At 38.1% G+C, this 21,546-nt stretch overlaps 1 protein-coding gene across 2 annotated transcripts in view; it reads right to left on the reverse strand.

Moving 5' to 3' along the window:
• Positions 1–21,161, reverse strand: part of LOC143876164 (GTP binding Elongation factor Tu family protein) — a 41,022-nt gene extending 19,861 nt beyond the window's left edge. The window contains exons 1-4 of one of the 2 annotated variants that reach the window (XR_013250317.1): positions 20,714–21,160; positions 10,105–10,180; positions 9,815–9,907; positions 9,401–9,475 (exon numbers count right to left, since the gene is read on the reverse strand). Coding sequence is in view for 1 of the 2 variants with exons in the window: in XM_077377850.1 (XP_077233965.1) it covers positions 9,401–9,475; positions 9,815–9,907; positions 10,105–10,180; positions 20,714–20,898 (429 nt within the window). In the remaining variant the exon portion in view is untranslated. Of the gene's footprint in view, positions 1–9,400; positions 9,476–9,814; positions 9,908–10,104; positions 10,181–20,713 lie in introns of both variants that reach the window. The other variant, XM_077377850.1, reaches the window with a different exon arrangement.
• Between the last annotated feature and the right edge of the window lie 385 nt (positions 21,162–21,546).

The raw sequence follows: 21,546 nt of genomic DNA on the forward strand, positions 1-21,546 counted from the left end.
GAGCGAATAGAATCATACTTTCTCCCTCACATTTTGTCATCTTCCTGTACCATGTCTCCAACTTTACTGCTTATCTTTTACTCTATTCTTCACCTCTTCTCCTGTGCACCTCTTCTTTAAACAACTCTCTCCTTCATTTCATCATTGTAGAACTTAGATTTATCAATTTTGCTTCTCCTAAACCCTAGATATCACCCTCAACCCTAGATCACACCGACAACCGTCGACTTCAACACTACAAATTTTCTCTAGGTGCATGTTAGCATCATCAACTCCCTCCCCCCCCCCCCCCCCCCCCCCCACGCCCGCCGGGAAAGTCATCAGAGAAGACATCTTCCATCCATTCAATTTTGAAAACAAATTCCAAGCCTATTCAATCCAGAAATCTCCATCCCTCCCCTCCATCATCTCATCCCATCATGGTTTCACTTCCTTCCCTCTTCCAAAACCTCTACTTTCTCATATTTCCTATGACATCCATTCCCACTTTCCTTGCTCAAATATGAGCACTCCACTCACTATCTTAGCTCTTGAACCCAATGAGTATGTGAAGAAAGGTGGAGATAGCACTATAGGTAAAACGTATGCATATCATTGGGAGGGAGACAAATCTAGAATATGAGGCATGGCTCACAAAGGATCAATATGTCATTGCAAAGGTTTTAAATTTCGGTTTCGGTTTTGGTCGCCACGAAAACAGAAATGTTTCAGTTTAAGTTGGAAATGTTGGTGGAAATCATATTAAATCAAGGAAACATATTGAAACACATGCAAATGATAGTATTTAAAGATGAAACCTCGGGAAATGCTAGAATAAGCAGAAATCCACATTTAGAAACTATCACATAAGCAAAACAACCATCCATACTCAACTCAACCCAACAAAGCCTTTGTCCCAAGCTAGTTGGGGTCGGCTATATGAATCCTTTAGAAAAAAATCATGAAGAAGGTAAAAGGAATCTACCCGGCTCTAATCCTGGTTCTAGTTTGGTTCTTCTGCGTGGATCATTTTCTTCCATTCTATCATATCCAAGGTCAAGTTCTCTGTTATGTTCCTAGCTATCAAGTCTTTCCTCAATGTTTCTACCCAAGTTGTTTTCGGTCTGCCCCTACCTCTTTTTAATCCATCAATTTGGCACGAGTTGCCTCCTCTCATCGGAGCATCCAAATGCCTACGTTGGATATGTCCAAACTATCTTAAGCGGTGCTCTCTCATCTTCTCCTCAATTGGAGCCCTCCCAACTTTTTACGAATGTCTTCATTTTTAAATCTATCTAGCCTTGTGTGGCCGCACATCCATCTAAGCATTCGCATCTCCGCTACACTCATCTTATGCACATGCTGCTTCTTGGTGGCCCAACATTCTGAGCCGTACAGCATGGCTGGCCTCACAGTTGTCTTATAAAACGTTCCCTTCAACTTGGTAGGGATTTACGATCACACAGAACATCTTAAGCAAGCTTCCACTTCAACCAACCTGCTCTTATTCTATGGTTAACATCCTCTTCAATCTCTCCTTCCTTATGGAGAATTGAATCAAGATAGCGAAAGATATCCCTCTTAGGTACCTCCCGTCCAGTCATATATACTACATCCTCGTCCCGCCTCCTTACATTACTAAAGTTGCATTCCATATATTCTGTCTTAGTCCTACTCAGTCTAAAACCTTTAGATTCCAAACTAGTTCTCCATAACTCTAATTTAACATTTACTCATGCTTTGGTTTGGGCGATTAATACTATGTCATCTGCAAATAACATACACCACGGCACCTCATCCTGGATACCCTCTGTAAGCTCATCCATAACTAGCGTAAAAAGATAAGGACTTAGAGCTGATCCTTAGTGCAGTTCTATTGTAATTGGAAACTCACTAGACGTTCCGTAGTTCTGACACTAGTTACTGCTCCATCGTACATATCCTTAATCACATGATTCACATCAACATATTTAGAAGGCATTTTTTTTCTTTCAAGGATCCACGACATAACACTTCTGGGAACTAGGGTTCCAACTTGGGCAGATCGGGTCGGGTTTTTTTTTTTTTTGGAAAACTCGGGATTCTTAAACCCAGCCCTACCCAAGGTAGTTTCTCGGGCCAGGTCGAGTTTTTTCCCATCGTTGCCTTTTTTTTGGCTTCGTGAAAAACTAAATTATTGAAGACGGCAATCCACTTAAACCTGCCTCTATAAAGACATCGATTCACTAATTGCAAGTCCACTTAAACTTGCAGTAATCTGTGTTTTGACTATAGGAATAGCATGGAACCTGAGCCAGGAAGATGTAGGAGAACAGATGGGAAAAATGGCATTGCTCCCAAAATACAAGCACACAAATACCACATCAAGGTGGGTTCAATCCGTTCAATCCCAGCAATGTTGCACATCTCTGCACACCCATAACGAACAGACTTTGGTTGATTCGTGTAGTGATAACACTCATACAATAACCAAAAATTAGGGGTGTAAACGAGCCGAGCCGAGCTTGGCCAGGCTCGGCTCGGCTCGTTAAGTTCAAAGGCTCGGCTCGAGCTTGGCTCGGGCTCGAACCAGGCTCGGCTCGGCTCGGTCAGGCTCGGCTAGGCTCGCGAGCCTTATCGAGCTTGGGTTATATTAAATTCAGTACAACATTTTTGGAAAAATTCTGGACTATACGTGACCTATCAAATGGACGGTTTGGATTATCCTAGTGAAAGTGTCCTCGTAAGAAAACAGTAGTTGATAACATTTCTTTCTTCTTCTTTTTTTATAGGAATTTGCTAGCAAACTTCTCCTATGCCACTTCTCGGCATGTGACCATCCTTGGTGCAAAGATTCGCACATGGCAAAGGTGGCTAGCAAAAGCAAAAATAAGAAAAAAAAAGTAATCATTACAAATAAAGTAAAATAGCCGAAGGAATAAAGTTTTAAATGAAAAATTACCAACAAAAGGTAAAAAGTTATGACAATTACCAAAAAAATACCAACAAAAAGTAGAAAGTTATGACAATTACGGAAAAAATTAATTTCTCAAGAGAATTAACCGTTTGATACGCACTGCATTCCGAGAAAGACAAAACCTCATGATGTTGACAAAACAGATGTTGACAACACCAACCTCATGATGATGATTATGCCTCCAGCTGTTTACTACTGTATTATATTTAGGACTATTCTTTTATACGGGTTTTCTTAACGAGCTTTAAGAAGCTGAGTCGAGCCTGGCCTAACTCGGGCTCGGCTCGTTAAGCTTAACGAGCCTGGCCAGCCGGCTCGGCTCGGCTCGTTAAGGATTCGAGCCAAGCTCGAGCGAGCTTCCGAGCCCGAGCTAAAATTGACACCCCTACCAAAAATACATTCTCCCACAAACTGTGTTAATTTGCATTTGTCATTCCAACAATAAATCCTAACCGGTGTGTATCTTGAATTCTTGATGTAATTTTCACGAGATTCTTTTTCCAAAAATTTCAAGTGGTTGTCAAACAAGGTTTTCTTAACTTGCAGTGTTGAAACCCAGAAAGGAAAAAAAGGGTGGCAAGGAGAAAAAACCAAAAAAAATACGCAGCTGGAAGGAGAGAAGCCGGCTGTGAAAGCTTCGTCAGAGAAAGGGAGGAAAGTAGAAACCCTAGCACCACTCGTAGAAGAGCTGTTGAAGAAAGTAGAAAGTTAGAAACCCTAGTTCCACGAGTGGAGAGAGTTTTCTTTTTCTTTTTCTTTTGGGTTTTTTACTCTCAAGCGTTCATGTTGGGCCCACCGTCAAAGAAATAAAATTTTGACTTGAGCGATACATGCGGATGCGGGTAAGTCGGGCGGGTCGGGTTTTCCTACTTTAAAACCGGCCCGACCTGAGTTTCACTCGGGTTTTGATATTGAAACTCGGCCCAACTTTTTACCTGGCCAAACAGTAGCCGACCCACCCCTTTTTCAGGTCGGATTGACGCGGGTCGGATTTTACCCGACCCAAGTTGCAACCCTACTGGAAACCCTATCATACGCTTTCTCCAAATCAATGAAAAACATATGAAGGTCCTTATTTTCTCTAAATCTCTCCATTAACCGCCTAATCAAGAAGATAGCTTCCATAGTCGATCGTCCGGACATGATGCCAAACTGATTCTCTAACACCTTAGTCTCTTTTCTTAGTCTATGCTCAATTACCCTTTCCCAAAGCTTCATGGTGTGACTCATTAGCTTAATTCCCCGGTAATTGGTGCAACTCGGAATATCCCCTTAATTCGTACTAATGTACTCTTCCTCCACTCATCAGGAATCTTCTTAGTCTTCAGAATATTGTTAAATAATCTAGTTAACCAAACCAAATTCACATCACCCAAGCATCTCTAAGTCTCAATAGGAATATCGGCAAGCCCCCTAGCCTTACCTAATTTCATATTTTTCATAACTACTCTTACCTCTGATGTTCGGATTCTACGAACAAACCTCCGATTTGTATCATCAAAAGCGTTATCAAGTTCTCCCAAATTCGCTACAGGCAAAGCAACCATCCATAATAGTTTAAAAACATCTAACACCTAGCAACATGCATTGTCGCACATGTTTAAAAATTTAGTACATACTAAATTTCACATGTAAATCACATAAATATTTGTATATAATACATAAATATAATACATGTACCATGTTTCACATGCAATTCATATAAATATAATTATGCAATACATACTGATATGGTACACCATTATTGCACTTACGATTTTGGTTTATGCATTTCGGTCATTTTGGTTTCGGTTTAGGTGGGGATGGAAACAGAGTCATTTTGATGGTTTCGTGCCGATTTCAATGGAAATTTAAAACCATGGTCATAGGTTGGCTAAACTGCATTCTTCATTTTGATCGTTTCGAGCCGATTTCAATGGAAATTTAAAACCATGGTCATAGGTTGGCTAAACTGCATTCTTTCTCCAAAGGTTTTAGCTCAAGTTCAGACATTGCATCTGCATGTGACCTATGGAAGCCTTTGAAGACTCCTCAACAATCAGAAGTAAGCCTTTGAAGACTCCTTAACATTCAGAAGCTCATGTCTTGCAGCTTCGAACAGAGATTAAGAATTGTGGAGAAAAAATCCATGTCCATTCAGAAATGTTTATCTTCAGATGAAAAATATGTTTGATAATTTTCAGCGATCAAATTCAATGAGCATGGAACATGTGACCTATGAAAAGCCGTGAAGACTCCTTAACTCAACAATCATAAGCTCATGTTGTCAGCTTCCAACAGAGATTAAGAATTGCAGAGAAAAAATCAATGTCCATTCATGAATTTTTATTGAAGAAGAAAAATGTGTTTGATACTTTTTTCTTTCTGCAATCAAACTCGACGAGCATGGTAATGTTCTTCACAGATTAAATGAACTTGGCAAAGACTCATTTTCAGCACCTCGATGCTGGCCAGGTGAACATTCCCATCCTTTCCTTACTTACAAATCTTGCTCCAATACGATGGCCTTCTCCAGTCCACGATGGCCTTGCTATATAGACCCATCATGTGTGAGTAGATGAAAGAATCCTTGAACCCCCTCATCATTCATTGTGGTGTGATAGCGAGGAACATCTTCAAGTGTTCCAATATTCATGAGTACTCAAGCAATGTTGATTGTGGTAGAAAAAGGCTACATGCGATCATTTGTAACATACAATATTTAAGACACCATGCTCAAAGATTTTTGACTGAATAGAATCTTACTTTCTCACTCACATTTTGTCTTCTTCCCAATTCTCCTTCTTCTCCGCATCTAACGCAATATTTTGACATGGTATTAGAGCATGTGATCATCCAGATTTAATATTAAAGGCCAGGATCTAATACCATCTCTTCTCCTTTGCGCCTCTTCTTTAACAAACTTCCTCCTCCACTTTTTTATCAATTTTGCTTCTCCTAATCCCTAGATCTCACCCTCAACCCTAGATCACACCAAGCACCACCGACTTCAACCCTACAAATTTTCTCTATGTTTCTCTTTACTTTACTTATTATTCCTCTTCATATTGCTAACATGCACGTCATTTAAGTAAAGACTCATATTAGCATTTGACTTAGGCGAGTAGCATATAAACATACACAATCCCTATCTTCTTTTAGATAGGGGCATTTTAGCAACCAACTTAAAAGAAAGGTGCATGTTAGCACCCTAAATAAGCCAGATGAAGTAGGATTGTGGGAGAAGCGGTAGTCCAAATTTTATTAAAATCAATCATGCTAAGAGGGGTTCTCGATAAGAAAAGCCTCCTTGAAAATGCCAATAAACTTCAACAAATTAGATAATAGAGATCTTGCTTTGTAGAAAAACTGGAATGCAAAAGAGGATGGTACACCGAATCTGTCATTCTGAAGCACAGAAAGAAATATGTTAAGATTTTATTTTTATCTATTTTTTATTTTTTTGGGTAGGTAAGCTAGGATTGAACCTCCGACCTCTAGGTCGAAGAACAAAGCCTTGACCATTGAGCTAGAGGCTCAATACCAAGGAATATGTTAAGATGATCTGATGCAAGATAATTCTTGCCGTTATAGGTTGGGGTGATCAATTGTGAAATGGCAATCCGAATAAGGAAATCAGAGAACTACTTAAATTGTGTCAATAAGTTCAGGTTTCTGAACTAGTGTAGAATGGACTGTCAGTTGGTAAGAATCCTCTTCCAATCAGGGTCAAATCCTTCTTCAAAACTGAGATATATTTGCTCCAACTAAAAGTGAGTGTCTGAGAAAGAGGATCACTGGAAACTCGATTCAAATTTAAATGGATGAGCAGCTATTAGGTGAATGGTTCTGAGACTGGTTTCTGGAACCAGTTAGGTAGGTCTTTAGGCCTGGGAGTGATCTCGGATGGGAGAATATCTTCATTCACAGATCGTCCCAAAGGCTGATAAGTCTCACACAACTAGTACTTGGAATTATGGCTGGAGTTTCCTTAATCAAATACAGCTTCCAAGAATGCTAACCAAGTGATTGTACATGCTAAAGAACAGCTATTCTCTTGGCCTTGAATCAAGTCTAGGCTGAAAAAAAAAGGTCTCAGCACTAATTCCTCAACTTGAAATCTGTTGCTAATGGAGTTACTAGACAGTTTGTAGGCAGTTATTACGTTCTCAAAATGCCAACATTCAATCAAAATGAAACTCGAAGACAACCAGCAGATCCATGCATGCTCAGATACTAATCAAAATTCTGCTCTTCAAGATGTGAAGCTCGAAACCTTAGGGACAGTTCAGCAACGAGCTGTTCCGAATTCAATCATTTCACTTGGGAATTGTGAACTTGGTTAAATCCAAACCCCACAAGAGGAAAAAATATCATTCTTTTGCCTTGGAATCTTGCAACGAATTGATCAAACTATGGATCCAGCGACGGGACGCCAAATCTGGTAAAGCTGTTCAAGATCCCTGCCAAATACAAGGTAAATCAGCAGCAAGGTGGAAGAACTTGGAACTCAAGTTAAGTTCCCCAGGGCCTTGGACGAATTCCAGCAGTAATAGAGTTTTCTACAGGTAGAAGATGACTCTCCAATTTCAGATCCCCATTCCAATATGAAAAGCTAGCAAACGTTAAAATTCAAAATGGAGGGAAGGTTTTTATATGGCCCCTTTTACAATCAAATTTCACATACAATTGAAATTTACAAGACTACGCCGAAGCACATGTGCACTTATTCAGACTACTAATGACCAACTAAGCAAAGAAATTTTGTTTATTTTTCAAGAGAAACTCACTCCCAGTCATTGGATCAGCTAGGTTGCCCAAAGGCATTGAATTTCGGTTTTGGAGTCAGTTTTTGCCACCGCCGAAATTGAAATATTTCGGTTTCAGTGGAAATTTCAGCCAAAATCATGTAAATTTTGGTTACAATATCGGTGGAAATTTTGGCAATTTTGGTGGAAATCTTTAAATTTCGGTGAAAATCTTTAATTTTTTTGTGAGAATCTTCTAATAAGCGAGAAAATGAAATTTCGGTTGAAATTTAAGAGAAATTTCAAAATTTTGGCGAAATCTTGTAAAAAACCGATTCATTGTGTATTTCGTTTCAGTCTTGGCCGAAACCGAAATATTTCTGCCGAAATTATGTGTTTCGGCCAAAATTTTAAACTATGGGTTGGCCCACCATGCTTAGATTGGAAGAGGAGATGCTACATCCAACTGCATCATGATCCGCATAACGATTCAACCTTTTCTTCTTATCAGTTCCACAATTAAAATGTCTCCATGATTTTTGAATTTTGATCGATTTGCATCGACAGTTATCGTCCATATCTACTTAACATTCAATTGAAACTATCACATAGAATTTAGATTAGAAGACGCCAAGTAAGTTGAACGGCATGGACCTCATGCACGACCACTGAAAGTAGATATGTTCGCTAGTAAAAATAGGCAACTGGAATTTAGAAAATTACTTCAAATTGTGCTAAGCAGATGCCCAATAGTCTTCCAGTTTTGGAAAACTTAGTTTCATCAAACCATAGCAAGAAGTTTGCGGTACAAGAACTAATCATTTAATTGGGTTCCAATCTCTAGATTCATAAAGAACTAAAACCTTGCAGAAAACACTGAAAAATATTTTAAGCAAACCCAAGATTTTCTAGATAAAGTGGTTTACAAATCCAAATATGAGAAATTGCCTACCCTCCCCACAAAGCTGGAGCTTACTTATAGTTACCATTTTTTCTAACATAATAGTAAGGTGGAATCCTTGATATGTTTAGACTGAGCAGTTGGGAACGTTTTGATAGCTCCTTGTAGAGAGTTAATCTGGGGGATTTTTATTTTTTTTTGGAATGGTAGAGTTAATGGAATATAGAGTTAAAGTGGTTTTTTGTTTTGAACGGTAGAGTTAAAGTGGGTTTTTTGTTTTGAATGGTAGAGTTAAAGGAGTATTTTGGATGAACATCAAGTGAACTGTTTGTATCTTGTCACAATCATAGTGAGGCCAATGATAGTGTCAATGCTTTTCCTTCTGGTTGAGTTTTTATCCTGGAGGCCCACACTTTGAAGCCATTCCCCTTCCATTTTCTTGTTTTGCTTCCTTGAAAGGAGTTTCATTCACTAATAAAGGGGCAGAATATTCAATCCATAATGACGTATTTCAAATAGACTGTGTCTTCACAACAACTTGACAGAAATTTCAATGTTGAAATGAGCTAGACACCATTCAGCATCCTACATTCATAGATACGAATATACACCAGATATGTTACCAATCATGGGAGCTAAGCTTACAAATCTTTATTTGATTGATCTTCTTTTCCAGTGTAATATTTAGTTTTCCTGCATATTTAGTTCCACTTTTTCCTTTTTCTGAATAACTTTTTCCCATAGTAAATTCATCTATGTAACTCGCCATTAAATATAAGGACATATCTAATGTCGAAACTACCAAAATAGAACAAGATTAAAAAATTCATCACTTACTTTAACATAATCTGCATGTCCTGGGCAATCTACATGTGCATAGTGCCGCTTAGAAGTCTCATATTCCACATGAGCCTGCAAAATCATATTTTACTTGGGCTCAAAAATGGAATAATTGTAAGCATTAAAGAAAGTGCAAAACAATTCTATGAGAAGCACTTTCTGCGAGAAATAATCTCATTGATTGCTTCAAACGAGTCATGTGAATTTGGTAATCCCTTATTTGTGATTAAAAATGGATTCAGGAGAGTTCTTTGAATCAGCCAATTAGATCGATTCCCATTTTCTTCTCGCATAAGTGCTTCGCATGGTTTCATTACCCAAATATACCTACGCATATATTTGAAAAAAGGGACGCAATTATTGCAACAAGAATAATTCCAATGCATGCAATAAAGATAAGGATATCCTAACCGTTGCAATGGTAATTCCTCTCTTTTTCTCCTCTGGTGCATTGTCAATCTCATCAAAAGCAACAGCCTTAGCTTTACCTTCGTCTGCTAGTACCTGAAAAAAAAAAGTTCATGCTCACTAAAAGCACTTAAAATAGATCAAAACTTAATCATGAATGCATAAGAATAAAAAATTTCCAAGTTCATATCGATATAGCGAATGTTTTTTCTATCTCTACAGAAACCCAATATCCTGAGAGAGGAAAACAAGAACAATCTATTGAAGATCCAATACATCAACTATGACTCTACCCTTGTGATTGCCGCTGTGAGTGTAGTTTTTCCATGATCAACGTGTCCAATGGTCCCAACATTTACATGAGGCTTCCTGTAGCAACAAATGCAACAAAAAAAGATATGAGAAAACAACTTACAATTATACTTGGAAGGAAGTAGTTTGAAATGCTTTACACCATATGCAATAATAACTGAACACAACCTACAATCATACTTGAATGAAGTAGTTTGAAATGCTTTACAGCATGTTCAATAATAATCCAATTATACATAAAAGAATGTTGTAATCTGCCCTTCAAAAAAATTAAATCTAGCTTCCCTAACATATACAATGTATTATAGAACGGAAGACTAACAGTAATCATAGTTTAATCGAATGGGGGAGAGCCAGACATTTCATTGATTTGAGACAAGCATAAGAAACAATAACACGAGTAAAATACAAATTCCAAAACTTTCTGATGTAGGATCAACTATGGGATGGATTTTTCAGAAAATTGCAGAAAATGAACTTAGGAGAGCAATGGTCATGGCAAAGGTTTGAATTGATAAACCAGTCAAGATTTGATCTAAAATTTCTGAACAGCACCAAAGGCTTGCATGGGACTATCAATAAGCAAGAAAACAGAAAATGCGGGGATTAAAATGATCATAGGGTTTGAAACTGATCTCAAACAGCTTGTGGGCTTGAAAATAGAACTAAACACACCTAAATAAAGGACAGATAGTGAAAAACTAGAAATCTATTTGAGAACTAAGGATTGGAAGTATAATAATGCAAGAAGTAAGCAGGTAACAGATCCCAATACCTTAGATAATTTGGATAGATTGGACAGTTGTGACGGAGTCACCCAACATGTGGGTGAATAGGATTGTGAATAGGAAACCCTAACTTAAACAAACTACTTACCCATCCCAACGATACAAATGGCATCACACCAATGGTTTCCTAGGGCACCTGTAACACCTGGCCCCATCAAGGGTCGGGAAAATTAACAATTTTAATGTAAATCTTGGCCGTAGATCCCCGATAAAAGATCAACGGTTTAGATCTTTGATTGGAGCCTTTCGGACCGTTGGATCGATTACCAGATCCCTCAGACCGTCGATCAAGCTTAAATGGATGACAAATCACGTCATTTGAGTATCAGCGGCTCCTAATGTATTTCCGTCATTTTATTTATAGTTTGATTTTAGGGCATCAAATCTTGTCCGTTTGACTTGATTTTGGGCTTATTGAATGAGTTTTCGATTATCTATCCAGCGGGCCCAAGATTTTGCGATTTGGACGTGATTTGGCGCAGTTAAGTGCCTTTTTCCGTTAAGGTGGGGCTTTATGACGGGATTTGTCATATTAGGGCACTTATTAATTTAAAAACTCTTAAAAGCTTTAGTTAGTTTCTAAATTTGATAAATAAAAACCTTAAAGTGTTATAATCAAGTTGGACTCTTGCTGTTAGTGAGAGACTTAGATTAGAAAACCTATTATATGTTAGAAATAAACAAGGAAATACAAAGTAAAAGAGAGAAAAAATATATTGCGTGAGCTATCCATTCACGCCCACTTGCGCACGCTCAAAACCGTGGGAAAAAAGAGAGGAAGAGAGGAGAAGAAAAGAGAAAAAGAAAAGAAGAAGAAAGGGTTCGATCTTCAATTCGATTTTCGCTTTCGAGTAAGTGCCCGAAAAATCCGTTTTTCGTATTTCTTGTTCGAATTTGGTGTGTTTGCTTTTATTTGTTCTTGATTTGATCTCATTAGGATTCTAGTTATAGTTGCTTGTCGATTTTGGGTTCTTTTGGATCAAGAAATATGTTTTAGATTTTCTTTTTAAGATTTTATTATTTAAATTTTTTTATGATTTAAATCAAAGTACAAATCATATTTACTCATTGAAAAATATTATGGGTGTAATCTAAATTGCTTAAGGGATTGTTTTTTAAGGAATACCTAAGGCCATGCGTGTGATCTTTATGGGTTTAATCACTATTTTACATAAAAACTCAGCACACACACAGTGAGCTTATGGGCTGTTTTGCAAAAGATTTCATTATATATTAATATTATATAGATTTCATTAAAGATTTCCATCTCTATGTATTTTGTGAACCTTCTTGGTTCCCTTCTTCAATCTATTAATATTTCAAAAAAAAAGATTTCATTATATATTCGTTATATAATTAACGGATGTTGTTTTCTTTGATGTAATTGATATGTATATATGTTATATAAGTCCCGAAGGACTGATTTCTATTTAAAACAGCACCTAAATACGTTGTCTATTAATTATTTTCAAAACTAGATTTATTATTTATATAAGTGGAATAAACACAATAAATCAACTGTTTTGTGGAAAATCAGCACTATGTGTTCGTTTTTAAAACAATATATATCAATTGTTTTTAATAAAAACAGCCCCTTACATGTATCATTATAATAAAAGGAAAACGCTTTCACGGGGAAAACATCACTTGTAGATGTTTTCTATGTAATATATCAACTATTTTCATAAAAACAGCCCTCTTTAGTGAAGTTTTGATTCTTTAACTTAAATCCTCTTCAAAAATTAGCACTTATATGTAATATATATTATATATAGAATATATGAGATGTGAAGACCCTAATTACATATAATAAACAAGACCTGCAATGACTATTTTTGTAAGAAATAAATCATGCATGTGACATGGATGGATTTTTGTGTATGATCTTTAAAAAATCAGCACTTAAAAATTTATAATCCAAAGTCTTGATGAGTTTTATAAGGAAAAGCCATAAATACGATATAGTTATGAAAGGTGATTTTTAGGGTGATAGGTTATACATAGGCTCTTACATAGTGGAAATGAATCTTATGGTGAAAACTATTCAGTTGAGAGGTATAAAATAGTTTATAGAAGAATTATTAACACTTGAACAAATGGTTTGACACACTTGACATGTACTCTTTACAAGTTTACTCTCTGATTGATACATAGAGATTCTCATCTTATTCTACACTCAAACATTTAGGCGAGTGATAGTGACTTGTACCATAATGGCTTCAAAAATGGTTCTGTGATCTTATTTCGTATGATTAGTCTCTTTGCCTCCTACTTGTTTCTTTGGAACTGTTAAATTGATAGCAAGTTTTATTTTGATAAACTGTTGACATAATAGGGTGGCAATATCAAGTACTAATCATGCAGGTGAAAGGAAAAAGGAAAAACCACTCATGAAAGAGAGGAAAGAGGTGCGTATAAATTTATGCATGCATTGCATTGCAAATTGTGGGAACGCGGCCAGGGAGTCCCCCTTTGAGCCAACCTTGGGCGAGATGCCAAAAGCCACCCGGAGGAGAGCGTACAACATTGGGCTGGTGATGCATTCAGGTGGACCTGGTAGACAGAATGACTGAGAAAATCCTACCTAGGTTGTACCCAAATATGGGTGGGGGCCTTGATGGTCAAGTTCAACTGCCGGCATATAAATGCCATTAAATGAGGATTAAAGGAAAAAGAAAATGAATGAAAGGAGGTTTCAAATGCCGTATGGTCTTGAAGTAGTCATGCATTTTCTTTCGCATGCATTTATCTTTGCACTTTTAGTTTCTATTTCTATTTCTATTTATATTTATATTTCTACTTCCAGTTTTGTTTCTACCTTTATATTAACGAATAGTTGTTTTGCTTATACTAACCCTTTAATCATAAGAAATGATTTTATAATGCAAACCTCATTTAGTGGCTCTTATTATGCAAGCTACAATGGGATCTTGTTCAGCTCGTTCTGACTCAGTTACTACAGTTTTTGCCGGTTTACATGATGACATGAACACAAAATAAGAGAGCTTAAAGGGGTTGAGGGAAGAGTTTTTGGCCAGAGGGCCTTGTTGGTTTGACTAGTTATCCTTGTTAGGCAATTTGCCTTAGTCTGTTTTATTCAGTGGGTTGGTTTCAACTTATGTTATGAGACTTCTTGATTTTTGTGTTGGTAGTTTGTAAATTCAAAAAGAAATGCAATTAGTATTTTATAGTTGAGAGTCAGCTTGTTTTCTCTTTTGGGGTAGCGATTTGGATTTTGGGAAAAAGGGAAAAAAAATCATGTCAAAAAAAATTTGCCCCAATCCTGGTCGTTACAGCACCACACCGAAGAAGATCAAGATAGTTGTGTTGGAGGACATCTAGAAGAGTTCAAAACAAGTTAAAACACCAACATATGGGCTCTCTTTAAATTAAACGGGTAAAACCCTAATTCTAGAAGTTTCTCACTTAAAACTCGTGAGAATAAAAAAAGCTAATAACAAAACACTAACATGTGGGTGAATAGTGTTATGAATAGGAAACCCTAACTTAAACAAACTGCTTACCCATACCAAAAAAAAGGGCGGCCCGGTGCATGAGGTTGCCGCCATTGTGGGCTCTCGGGAGGGCTAGATGTACGCAGCCTTACCCCTGCTTTGCAGAGAGGCTGTTTCTATGACTCGAGCCCATGACCACCAGGTCACAATGAAGCAACCTTACTGTTGCGCCAAGGCTCGCATCCCAATATACTACGTACCCATCCCAATTATATTAAAATGAAAAATCCTAATACGGCCAATCTGCCACTACAACAATAAGAACCAAAAAACCTAAAACACTTCTAACAAACCCCACCATCACATTTAGCCTCTTATAATTTTCATGAAGGCCGGTCCTCATCATTCTCCTTGCTTGAAAAGAACTCGACTCCGTCGAGTGAAGAATTTGGTCTATCTCCATTAATGCCATGAGAACTCTGAATAGTTCATCCCATTGAGCCATTACTAACCTTCTTGTAGAGATCTGTCTGTGACGCCACCTAAACCAAAGTTCTAATCCCAAACTAATGTATAACCAACTATGGAAGGGATTTTTCAAAAAAATTTAGAAACTGAAATTAGAAGAAAGCTTGTCATGGGCAAAGGTTTGGACTTTGGACAGATCTAACAGTGAAAATTTGATCTAAAATTTGAGAACAGCCTTGCGCGGATTATCAATAAGATGGAAAACAGAAACTCTAGGGATTGAACAAATCATAGGGTTTGAAACTGATATCAAACAACTCGTGGGATTGGAAATAGAAATAAGCAAGCCTTGATGAAGGGAAGATGAAAAAAAACTGGAAATCTATTGGAGAACTATAGATTTGAAGCAAATGAATGCTAGAACTACGCAGGCAATAGATCTAATTAATTTGGATAGATAGGATAGTTGTGTTGGACTCACACCGACGAGACCAAAGGCAACACACCAATGGTTTCCTAGGGAATCGCACCAAAGGAGATCAAGATAGCTGTCTTGGAATCACACCAACAAGAACAAGGGCATCATACCAAGGGTTTCCTGGGGAATCACGCCAAAGGATATCAAGGTCTCATATCTCCAAAGTAGACATCACATCCACGAATTACATAGAATTGCAAAAAATTGTATTTTTTTTAATCATATCATCATGTAGTCGATGGCCCTATGCATTACATTCTGTAGAACTTGTCCCGTGACTCCTAGAAGGCTCCTAAACAACTTCCATTGAAAAAAGATAACCTAAACAACTTAAAACCCTAACAGTCTATATTTAGTCAAAAATTTCAAAACATAAGGGAATGTAGGGGAATATCAATAGGCAAGAAAATAAAAAATGCAGGGATTGAACTGATCGTAGGGTTTGAAACTGATCACAAACAGTTTTCAGGGATGGAAATATAAATAAACATGCCTTGATGAAGGGACAATGAAACAAAAAGGTGGAAATCTATTGGAAAGGATTGGAAGCAAAGTAATGCAAGAACTATGCAGGCAACAGATCTAAAAACCTTAGATAATTTAAATAAATAGGATAATGTGTTGGGTCATGCCAATGAGACCAAAAGCATCACACCAATAGTTTCATAGAGCATCACACCGAAGACGATCAAGATAGTCACGTTAGAATCACGCCAACAAGACCTAAGTCATCACACTGAAGGAAAGATAGTCGTGTTGGAATCACACCAACATGACCCAAGGCATCACACAAAGGGTTTTCTAGAGCTTCACACCGAAGGAAAAAAAGGTCATACACCTAGAATGTAGACATCACAACCACGAATTGCATAGAACTGTGAAAATCGTATTTTTCATCCTTATCATCATGAAGTTCATGGCCCTAGCCCTAGGTTTACATTATACAGAACTTGTCACACGACTTCTAATTCTAGATGTTTCTCACTTAAAATTCACAAAAATTAAAACTAGTAGCAAAACACCAACATGTTGGTGAATAGTGACGTGAATAGTAAACTCTAACTAAAATAGTGTTAAACCCACCCCAATTATATTAAAAATAAAAATCTCAATATGACCAACACTTCCCTATGAAAACAAAGAAAAACAAAAAACAAAAACACTTTTAAAGGACAGCCAGCCCACTTTTTATTTTCATGAAGGATGGTTACCATCACTTTCCAAGTGTAAAATTAACAAACTTTCATGGATTTGAGGGATAATACAAGAACTACAAAACAACTAAGATATATGCAATTAAAACACCATCACACATGGCAAGGATTTCTTTTTTGAAATGTTATAAATATGAAGTATGCTTACTTTTAATTTTTTGGGTGAAATTTTATTAGAAGAAAGCAAAAATTCAATTGAAAAGGGCCAGAAAGAAACAAAGCATACAAGAATTACAAAACCAGCATATGTAAAATGTCCTCAAACAACAATAAACATCTTCAAAATTTGGCATAGTATTTAGTAAACTCTTAGCCTCCCTAATGTAAAAACCATAAAATTCCAGCAAAATATAGAACTGAGTACTGAACCCAGAATCATAATATCTTCCATTCAAATTATCAATGTAACCATAAAATTACAGCAATTTCAACTAATCAAAATTTAGCAAACCTCTCTCAATCAAATCACAAGAGAAATGCAACTGCAAATTTTCAGTAGATCTCTAGCAGTTGATTATTACAAACCAGTCTATATTCTATACTAACATCAAAGGCAATTAATATTGTGATTTCAAATGTGAAAGAGACAGTAAGAGGGATTTGTCATCCCTTCTATATAATATTGGCTATGTGTATATGAGTATATATGTATATATGATGGGCAGTCATGTAATGTTGTCCAAATAAAGTCATGAGTGAAACAGAAAGGGGGTGATTCGAATTCAATAGTATAATACTATAATTAGATCGAGAATAATAAGATTTTGTACAATTAAAATAAAAATAAATAGTGAAGGTGATAAAAACACTGTTTAAAAAATCTTGAGTTAATATTGGCTCGACCAAGTTGTCTTAAATTTTACCTTGGTCAAGTTCTCGTCCAAGTCCAAGTTTGGACCTACAATTTAGTATCTAGAGGGGGCAGACTTACACTCATAAAGGCGGTTTTGGCAAACATCCTTGTATATCAATTATCCATTTTCAAATGTCCTATAAGCGTAACCAAGAAAATAGAACAAATCCGGAGGAGATTTCTATGGGGGAGGGGGGTCCGAGGCTAAACGAGGGATTCCATTGGTCAAATGGGAGGAGGTCTGCAAACCTGTTAAGGTGAGTGGGAGGCCTTGGCATTAGGAGAATAAAAGAAGTCAACAAAGCCTCGTTGGGAAAGTGGCTATGGCGCTTTGGGGAGGAGGAATCACAATTGCGGGCTAAGATCATAAAAAGTAAATATGGATCAGTGAGGGTAAATATGGATCAGTGAGGGGACATTAGGAGTCAGAAGACAGATTTAACAAACCTAGAAGGATAGTGTGGCGTGACATTTTGATGTTCAATCAAAAATTCTCAGACGGGGTTCAATCAAAGTCTATTCAGGAACAGGAAAGTGTTGCTCCTCCATCTGCCTAAAGGAGATGTTCCCCAAGCTTTTTCCTCCTAGCTTTGGCCAAGGAAGGATTTGTAAGTGATTCTTTTTAGCGCAGAGATAATAGGGTGGTATGGATGCTGACTTTCAGAAGGAACTTTTTTGATAGAGAAATCGAGTCAGTAGGGAGGTTGATGGAGATTCTTGAAGGTTGCTACATCAAGTCTTCGGGTGTAGACAAAAGGGTTTGGATCTGGAACTCGGCCGGATAATTCTCAGTTAAGTCCTTTTATCATCTGCTTGTAGCTTGCACTGCAAGAGGGCAAGCCTTGGCGCAATGGTAAGGTTGCTCCATTGTGACCTGGTGGTCACGGGTTCGAGACACGGAAACAGCCTCTCTGCAAAGCAGGGGTAAGGCTGCGTACATCTAGCACTCCTAAGACCCCACAATGGAGGGAGCCTCGTGCACTGGGCCGCCCTTTTTTTTGTAGCTTGCATTGCACCTTCAGAGTATCCAAAGTTTGGAACATACAAGCTCCCACAAGGGTATCTATATTTGGGTGGGTGGGCTGCTTAGATAGAATACAGAAAGTGGACTTCCAAAGATCTCAAGAGATGCTAATCATAGATCATTGCACACTTTGAATAGAGGAAGAGGAAACAGTGGACCATTTATTCATTCATTGCAGGATGGCGAGAGAGTTTTGGAGCAGGATCTTGTCCAGGTTTGGAATATCTTGGCTCTTGGGTATTCCCAGCTAAGCTCCTGGATTTTATTGGAAAGCTGGGCCAATCTGCCTTGGAGGAAAAAACAAGGTTGCCAGAGCGGGACTCAAAAAAGGAATCGAAAGCGGGAATCGAAGGCTCTCGGGATGGTCGGAAGCGGGAATCGTGAAGTCACCGGAGAGTCGCCGAGAAATTGTCAGGGAATCGCCGAGGAATTGTCGGGGAATCGCAGGGAAGTTGGGCATCGCAAGGGAATCTCCGGGAAATCGCAGGGAAATCGTGTTTCACATAACATTAAACCGCGGTTCCCAAAAGTAGGAATCGGGTTTCCGAGGAATCATAAACCGCGATTCCCAAAAGTGGGAATCGGGTTTCCGGCGAATCCGAACCGGGCGGGATTCCCAGTTTTTGGGGATTCGAGAAGATTCACGTTTCAGATTCGAGAACCCAGGAATCAAGGTTCCCCACTCCCAGGGAAGAATCCTGCTTCCTTGGGAAAAAAGGGAAGATACTCTGGAACGTGGCCTTCTTAGCCACTATCTGGGCATTGTGGAAGGAGAGGAATTCACGCGTCTTCAAAGGTTACTCAAAAAGGTCTCTTTATCTCTATAATAGAGTAATAGCTATCATAATATCCTAGGTAAAGACACTCCCATCTTTTAGATTTGCAATGGCATATGATTTATGGCATAGATGGAAGGAAACCCCCTAGGTTTGTACAAGATTGGGTTCCACCTCATTCAGTTTTTGAAGTTGAATTTTGACAGCTCTAGTATGGGGAACCGAGGTCCAACTAGTATAGGTGGGGTACTAAGGGATGAACATGGAGCATTGAGATGGGCCTTCACAGATCCCATCGGGCATGGAAGCGAAGGGTTCATGCAGTTCACCAAGGAATAAAGTTCCTTGAGAATCAAGATTTGGATCCGGTGATAGTAGAGGGGAACTCCCTTAATGTGATCAAATGGCTCTCAGGCTCTCACCCCTTCCCTTGAAGGTTTGCTACCTTCTTCGACGAAATTAAAGATGGTGTGGGTGCCTCGGATATATCTTTCATGTATGTTAGGCGATCTGCCAATAGTGTGGCTGATAGATTAGCTAGAGAGGGGATTCCCAAAGAAAAGGGCTGATCTTTTTATTTTCGTCCCCCCTAGTTTGTTCCTTTGATCCGCCCCACATGGGTCTCTTATTGTATTCTTCCTTTTTCTTCCTTTGTATCAACCTCCACAGCCTCTGTTTTGTTTTTCAATGAAATCGTTTTCCATTCAAATATATATATATATGTGTGTGTGTGTGTGTGTGTGTAATACATACACCACGTTTCACATGCAATTTATATAAATATAGATATGTAACACATACTGATATAGTATATCACTAATACACTTACGATTTTGGTTTCAGTATATTTTTCAATTTCGGTATACGTTTCAGTGGGGATGGAAATGGTAACATTTCAATTGTCTCATGTGAGTTTCGGTGGAAATTTAGAAACACGGGTCCAACCCCGATAATTCCCATTAAACAGTTCTACCCGGAAAAATAGAGCTTGCAGAAAACCACCTGATGAATAAACTTGGATACAAAATGTAGAGGAAAATGAATGACCGAGCAGAGTGGAGATATATCTTCCCTTTCTACACATGATATGGGTCACATTACTGTATCATTTTGCACCCTTTCCATGTCATAACTGTAAATAAATTTAATAAACCGGCCAACTTCCCATTTTGTATTAATGGGCTTCCTTGTATAATCACCACTTTCCTTGTCAAAAATATCGAGAAGTTCATTGTACAAGATCTCTATTTAGACCCCGAAAAACAGGAAGAAATTTAGGGCCAAAGAAGACAAAAAAAAAAGTTCTTTAAAAATGTATTTTGAATCACCATGGAACAAAATTGCATATAGTTTATCACAAACAGCTAGAATATCAGCAAAACAAGGACAACCCATTTCATACAAAGTCCATATCTTTAAGATCAAACAAGAACTCCAAACGAAATACCAGCAAAATAAATGAATAGATCATCAATCCAAATACAAGAAAAAAAACCAAAATAAGCACATAAATTCAACTCTATTATCTACTTACGTGCGCGTAAATGTCGCCATCGATTTCCTCCACAAGAACCCGCCATTAAGGTCAGCCCCATTTACATAAAGAGATTCAGAGAGAGAAAAGGGACTCGAAATCGCTCCACGGCAGGATGAATAGAGGCGAGAGGAGGACCCAAAAATGCGCTTCAAATTAGGGTTTCTGAGAGCAGATGAGGCCATGGAAGAGAACCCAGAAAGACAACAGAAGTAATCCCAGAAAGACAACAGAAGGAATCCTAGAAAGACAAGGGGAGAGAGAGAGAGAGGGAGGGAGGAGGGGCTTTGAAATGTTTTTCTGACCTAAATGACAATGGTTTGGGGAAGATTCTTGTTTTAGGGTTTCCAGGCAATGGAAGGAGAGATGAGGGGTTTTTGAAGGGTTTTGTGGCTTGGGTGAGATGAAATAGAGAAGGGTTTTTAGGGTTCTACTTGGGCTACTGATATTGTTTGGGGTGATGATAAATTCGCACCCCCGGTGTTAAAAGTCCGCCGCGATTCACGTTATAGGGAAGCGGATTATCCTACAGGGGGTGCGAATTTATCCTCTCCATGTTGGTTTATCCACTAGGAGTTTTAATTTTACACTTGACTCCTTGCGACGGGGTTGGGTTCACCTCTGTTGGTTCAGCACAAACTTCACATGATTGACCAACCAAATGCTTAATACAAGGGCCTGCATACTTCTATGTTCAATATTTTATTTTTATTTGTTGGAAATTGATAGCATCCATCGCAAAAGGCATTTCGCGGCTGGGCTAGTCTATCGCATGTCAGACCGGCCACCTCGTGGATTTGCTAGCGTCCATCTCAAAAGGCATTTCGCGCCTA

The sequence above is a fragment of the Tasmannia lanceolata genome, unplaced genomic scaffold (assembly GCF_043159265.1).
Source record: "Tasmannia lanceolata isolate RefF3 unplaced genomic scaffold, GAP_Taslan_0.1 ptg000004l, whole genome shotgun sequence".
In the NCBI taxonomy this organism is placed as follows: domain Eukaryota; kingdom Viridiplantae; phylum Streptophyta; class Magnoliopsida; order Canellales; family Winteraceae; genus Tasmannia; species Tasmannia lanceolata.